Source organism: Arachis ipaensis, chromosome B8, assembly GCF_059453495.1.
Source record: "Arachis ipaensis isolate K30076 ecotype BB chromosome B8, ASM5945349v1, whole genome shotgun sequence".
Lineage (NCBI taxonomy): Eukaryota > Viridiplantae > Streptophyta > Magnoliopsida > Fabales > Fabaceae > Arachis > Arachis ipaensis.
In genome coordinates this window covers 105,797,766-105,804,343 of record NC_142443.1, presented here as the reverse complement: position 1 = coordinate 105,804,343, position 6,578 = coordinate 105,797,766, and the positions used below count along the sequence as shown (strand labels likewise).

General features: G+C 31.2%; 1 protein-coding gene across 1 annotated transcript; it reads left to right on the top strand.

Moving 5' to 3' along the window:
* The first annotated feature begins 614 nt into the window (after positions 1–614).
* Positions 615–5,237, top strand: LOC107614057 (C-type mannose receptor (DUF620)). Its single transcript, XM_016316283.3, has 3 exons — positions 615–1,125; positions 1,388–1,735; positions 4,409–5,237. Exons 1-3 carry the CDS (start codon positions 799–801, stop codon positions 4,907–4,909), a joined length of 1,176 nt encoding a protein of 391 aa, XP_016171769.1. The 5' UTR covers positions 615–798; the 3' UTR covers positions 4,910–5,237.
* The last annotated feature ends 1,341 nt before the right edge of the window (positions 5,238–6,578 follow it).

Genomic DNA, 6,578 nt, shown 5'->3' with positions numbered 1-6,578 from the left:
GCCTCACTTCGCTGGACAATGGATGCTCTGCCCCACCCGTCGTCGTACTGTCGCCGGTGAATGCCACATGCCTCCGCTCATTGGCACCTCCTCCTCCACCAATGTTAGTCGCCCAATGTTTTGAGGTTTCACTCGAGCAATAACTCACTGCAGCCTCCTTAAGGTAACTCTTTAACTATAAATCATGGCAAACCAATGAGGGTCTTCAAGTAGAGAGTAAATCGCACTAGAGTTATTAGGGTTCGAAAAACACATTAATTGTGGCAAGCCTTTGTTTCAACGCAAAATCATGTGAGTCTACTTTGGGTGGGACGATTTATATTCAACTAGTAATTATGAATACTTTAACACGATTTACGACTAATTCGAAATAGGCCATGCAAGCATAAATCTTTATAGGATGTCATGTTTAATATATTATATAATCCTTATCATCCTAGAATAATTTATATATTAAGAATAAGATAAACAAGTTTCAAAATTTGTTTTAGGAGAATCGATAAATTTGGCTTGAGTTTTATTTATTTAAGTAAAAAACCGTTGATTATATAATATTTTTTAATAAAATACTTTTAAAATACCAAATATAAATAACAGAATCTATAGGTCTATCAGACGGACAAATATCATTACCCTATTCTTTTGCTTAACTCTCTCTCTCTCTCTCCCAAACCGCATCCACTTTCTGATACCTCTTTCCTTCTCCTGCTCTTTGCTTCATACATTCTCACAACGTATTTTTACTTTTGATCAGTCAATAATAATTGTCCATTACTGCCTCACGAATCCTGATCATCAATGGGTTCTAGAGCACGATGGCGCCAGAGTTGGGCACCGCAGCCACTAACGCCGTTAATGGAAGGTCCGGACCCAGATATGCAAGAAGAAGTTTCCAAGAAAGAGAGCTCATGGGAAGTCATAAGGGAATGGTTCAAGGCTCAGAAGATTTCCCCTGGAGGAGGAGGAAGCTTCTCGTCTTCGTCGTCCTCATCATCGTTCTACGGAAGCATTCATGCAAAGACACAAGATTTGAGGCTCTTGCTTGGTGTCTTGGGGTGTCCATTGGCTCCAATTCCTTCAGCACGTGATCCTTCTCTCAGCATTCACATCAAAGACACCCCTTTTGTAAGCACTAATTAAGCAACCCTCTTCTCTCTCTCTCTATATCAAAAACGTTTGTTTTCATTTTTTTACTACATGGTCAAATTGGTTCATTACTCCCCTCAAATAATGAACTTCGAAGTGAAAACTTGATATAAAATGTCAAGAGAACAAAAAAGTAATTTGATTTCTCGCAAAAGTTCTAGTAGAATTGTATGAAAAGTATAACATTGTTCATATATATAAGTAAATAACGCTTGAGTTTGAATACCGGGAACTAAAATAGGAAACTTCAACGGCCAAGTACATCATACAACAGTACCTGGCAGCAACGGGTTGCTTAAAACAGCAAAGGGACACAAAAAACATGTATGCGGCGGGGGTGGTGAAGATGATATGCTGCGAGACGGAGATTTCGTCCGGCAAGGCGGTGAAGTGTTTGGGAACAAGGAGCACCGAGAACGGCTGCTTCGTGCTATGGCAGATGCGGCCGGGAATGTGGTCACTTGAGTTGGTGGTTGGTGGCCATAAGGTCATTGCTGGCAGCAATGGCAAAACTGTGTGGAGGCACACACCTTGGTTAGGAACTCATGCTGCTAAAGGTCCACAACGCCCTCTCCGCCGCATTATTCAGGTAAACACGGATAATTGCTCAGTAATCTTTTAAGAGAAAGTCTTTGCATTACTATTTTTATTAAAATTTAGTTAATATTTAATTATTTAAAAAAATATAATTTTATAAATATAATTTTATATTATTGAAAATATTAATAATAATTAATTAATAATTATAAATTATAAAATAGACTAATTTTTTAACGTTATTAATCTTTTAATTATTCTAAATTTAAATTAAAATTAATCGTTAAAATTAACTATTAAAATAAAATATACATTAAAATATAAATTATATATTAAAAATAAATTAAATTATATATTTATTTATATACAATAAATATATTTTGTTTACAGTACACAAAACAAAATTTGAACTACGAATAATTATTTTTGCTATGTCCAAATCAATTATTTTATATAAAAAATTTTTAGTAACACATAACATTTTGATCATTTTTACTAATTATTATTATTATTATTATTATTATTATTATTATTATTATTATTATTATTTAAAAAATAAATTAATACACAACTTTTATATTTTTTGTAGTACATATATTATTTTTCATTTACTTTTCACAATTATTTCTTGAAATAATGTGTGGGATTGAAATTGCAATTTGCATCCATATATTATATTTTCACCTTAACATATCCTTGAAGAATTTATGCATCGTGTTCATTTGTGGTTTTAATATTGTGCGAAAAAAAATAATTAACTTTCCACCAAAAGCTACCACGTAGAAATCTAATCGCAATTGGTGCAATTGCAATTAATCACATAAGTGTCGTTTTTGTTAGAATATTTCACAAAGTTAACTAATCTGTTATTTAAAATCTTTCTTGTAAATATATGTACTATATAATGATAACTAATTAATCTTAGATTTGTAATAGTGAAAACTGAGAACGAGACCGGGTTTTCCATATATGTGATTATGTGAAAATTTGTCTTAGTACAAACATGAAATTGGGAAAGAATAAAAGAGCTTTAATTTTGTTCTGGATTTTGTTAGGTTATACACCAAACAGAAACTTGTACTATTTTGTTAGGCTTTATTTGTTTGTTGGATTACTAGAGCCTTTGGGGACAAAGAACTATAGGGTTCAATTCAAAGGCAAGACCGCAAGATGTACCTAACAAAGATAAAGATTGAGAAACCAAAAATTAAATTAAAATCCGAATGAGTTGAAGGGTATATTTCGATTTTTGCTGACAATGATGGAGAAACTGTCCCATGCTTTTACCCTAAACAATAAGGACTTGTTTTTTCCCTAAGGAATTGGCATACGTACATGCCACGTGATTATCAATCTGACGTCATCTTTGATTATATGAATATTTTGAATAGATCATGAGTCACATCTTGGGATTGCTGCTTATCTGAGGTACCTAAGGGTACCCTCTATCTTATTTATTTATTTTTTATTATTTATATAACCCTTTTGCTTTAACTTTTTCTTTTTGGCACTTTAATGAACAGTCCTGTCTCTCCAACAATGCATTATTGCCCCTCCTTTCATGCCTATATATTCTTTTTTCATTTGTACTTGTGTCTCCCCTTCAAAGTTGTTTGGCTCAGGATAGCCTATCACTCACTTTTTTCCTATTTATCAAAGAAGTGAATTATTTTTATTCATTTTTATTATAAAGTTGAATCGACATATATTTTTTTTAATTATTAGATTATATTTTACATTTATAAAAATTGAGTCTTAAATTTATCTAATAATAAAAAGCATTTATTGATGTAAATGAACTTGCAATTTAGTAGTTAATTTAACTCTCTTAAAAATAATTTCTAACTTTATTATCTTTTGAAAATAAGAAAAAATAATGTTTGTGATGATGGCTAAACATGCAAGATAAAATGTATATAAAAATACTCTTGATTATTTTATTATAAAAAGTTTTCCTCAGAGTGCATAAATGATAAAAATAAATTAATGTGATTTTGGTGAAAAATTGTGGAGTCATTTTGTCGAGTTTTTAAAAAGAAAAAGGAAGTACAAAAAAGATAATACATAAATTTAATAATTGAAATCAACAAGGGCATATGGCTCTACACGAAAATTGAGATCGGGTATAACAATAGTATATTTGCAAAACCCTATGCAATTTTGAATTTCTTTAATACGAGCATACACTTTTTCTTTTAGGTAAAGTAGATAGAGAGTAATACAAGTCTAATCCCCAAAATTAAGGAACATGTTAAAGCAATGTTTGTTTTCAATTCTTATTTTTTATTTGAATGTTTTTAAATTTTAAGATTATGTAAAAAATTAGAAGTAAGAAAAAATGTTATTATTTTTTATATTTTTCACTTTTCTTTTAAATTCTAAAAAAATCTTAAAAAAAAAAACATAAATCAAAAGCACTAAAATTTCCACATAGAACCATTAATAATACTACTACTGTATTAATCCGCCTATTAATTTATTTTGTATTTATTAAATATGTATAAAATAATAAAAATAGAATTAATTAAAATAGTAAATGGTTTATAATTTAGTTATAAGATCAGGAACATAAATGATTAAAATCGCAACATATATTTTTATAAATTATTTATGATAAAAAAATCTAAAAAAAATGTTATATAATAATCCTTCTCGTAAAAAATGTTACATACAAGTATACAATTAATCCATGACCTTTATGTTTCTTTTAATGCACATTTTCCAGGGGTTAGATCCTAAGACCACAGCAAGCCTATTCACCGACGCACAATGCCTAGGCGAGAATCGAATTGGGACCGTTGATTGCTTCGTCCTAAAGGTTTCTGCAGATCGAGCGGCTGTGATCGAAAGAAGCGAGGGCCCCGCTGAGGTGATAAGGCACATACTATATGGCTACTTTTGCCAAAAGAGTGGGCTCCTCATATACTTAGAAGACTCCCACCTCACAAGGGTCCAAACCCAAGACAACAATGATACGGTGTATTGGGAGACCACCATAGGGAGCACTATCGGCGACTATCGAGACGTTGATGGTGTTCTGATCGCCCATCAAGGGCGGTCAATCGCAACCGTGTTCCGATTCGGTGAGCTGTCGATGCAGCATAGTAGGACCAGGATGGAAGAAATGTGGACCATTGATGATGTTATGTTTAATGTGCCGGGATTGTCATTGGATCACTTCATTCCTCCTGCGGATATCTTTGACAATACTACTAATTCTCCTTAGTAAGGTAACTTCGTTAGGGAACTTTCTCTTTATTTTTTTTTTCTCTTGTGCATGTAATGTTAATTGTAATTTTACTTTGGTGGGGGTATAATTAAAGTATTGGTGGGGATGGTGTAACCTTTTTCTTTACCTTTGTTATTTTCCTTATTAATGTAATTTTGTAGTGAGAATGTAGTTGTGTTAGAGCCACAAAAGCTCAAATGACAAATTCAAAAGAGGGGGAGGGGTGGAATAAGTTGCTCAATGGTGAGATAGATAATGGTATATGTCATGTATTTAAGAATTTCATATGGAGAAAATATGTTCAATGGGGTTGACGGGTTTTTAATTTTGTTAATGTTGCTATTACCTTTTTTTTTTCCTTAAGCCCTTTGGGTTTTTGACAAATAATTTAGTTAATTGACATGATGCATTTCTACAGGAAGTAAAATAAAATGACTATCACTATCAAAAATATTTTTTTTCATAATCTGTATAATTAAATAAACAATTAAAAAAATACTCCAAACAATAAATACAAGCAAAAATAAAAATATCAGACATTTGAATTTTTATTGTGAAAAAATTCTCAAGAAAATGACAAAAAATTCACGAGTCTTAGTTCAGTAAAATCTTTTATTATAAAAAATATTCCAAACAGTAAATATAAGCAAAAATAAAAATATCAGACATCTAAATTTATATTGGGAAAAATTTCAGAAAAAGGACAAAAAATTTACGAGACTTAGTCCAGTAAAATTTTTTACTATCAAAATAATAGGTACACAATCAGTCTTTCTAGTAGCACTAGAGTATCTCAATAATAAACATAATACATTATCAAGACGGATGGAATCAACATAAACTCTCCACTAAGTGAGTATTTCAAATCAGATAAAAAAAAAGGCAATTTAACAAAAGTTATATCTTAATGTTCATCTCTACACTAGAAACAACATGCTCAAATTTCATAAGAAATAGAATAAATTTACTAGTTTAAAAAAAATCAAAATAACATTGTCCTTTTTCCCCTTTTTCTTCTTCTCTTTGGTGATGATCCTCTCTCTCACACTCTGTATTTCTTTTCTTTTTCTATGTGTAATGCACACTCTCTCATTTCTTTTTTTTTTTTTACCATGGGTAAGACACTTTTTTATTTTTTTTTTCTTTTATTTAGTTTGTGGGCCCTAATTGAGTTGGGGATCCACCAACAAATCTCTCTCTTACTGACTCAAGTGGGTATATGCTGCTCCACCAAGTCCGTCTTCTTTTTACAAGAATCAAACTTCACTGTAGGTAAATTCTTAGTCATCATATTTGAATCATTATCATTAGTATGGATCTTTTTAAGTACATATAACTTCTTCTCAAGCTCTTGATGTATCTAATGATACCTCACCTCTATGTGCTTTGATCTAGAATGAAACATCAGATTCTTGCTGAAATGGATAACACATTGGTTGTCACAAAATAACACATTTTTTTATTGATGCCTAACTCTTGTGGAAATTTGTTCATCCATAAGTGTTCTTTAGAAGCTTCAACAACGATAATATATTTTACCTCTATAACAGACAAAGCAACATATTTCTGAACTCAGAATTGTCATGACACAACTTCCCTGCAAAAGTCATCATATAACCAGAAGTAAACTTTCTTGAATCAGGATCTTTGGCCATATCCGCATCCT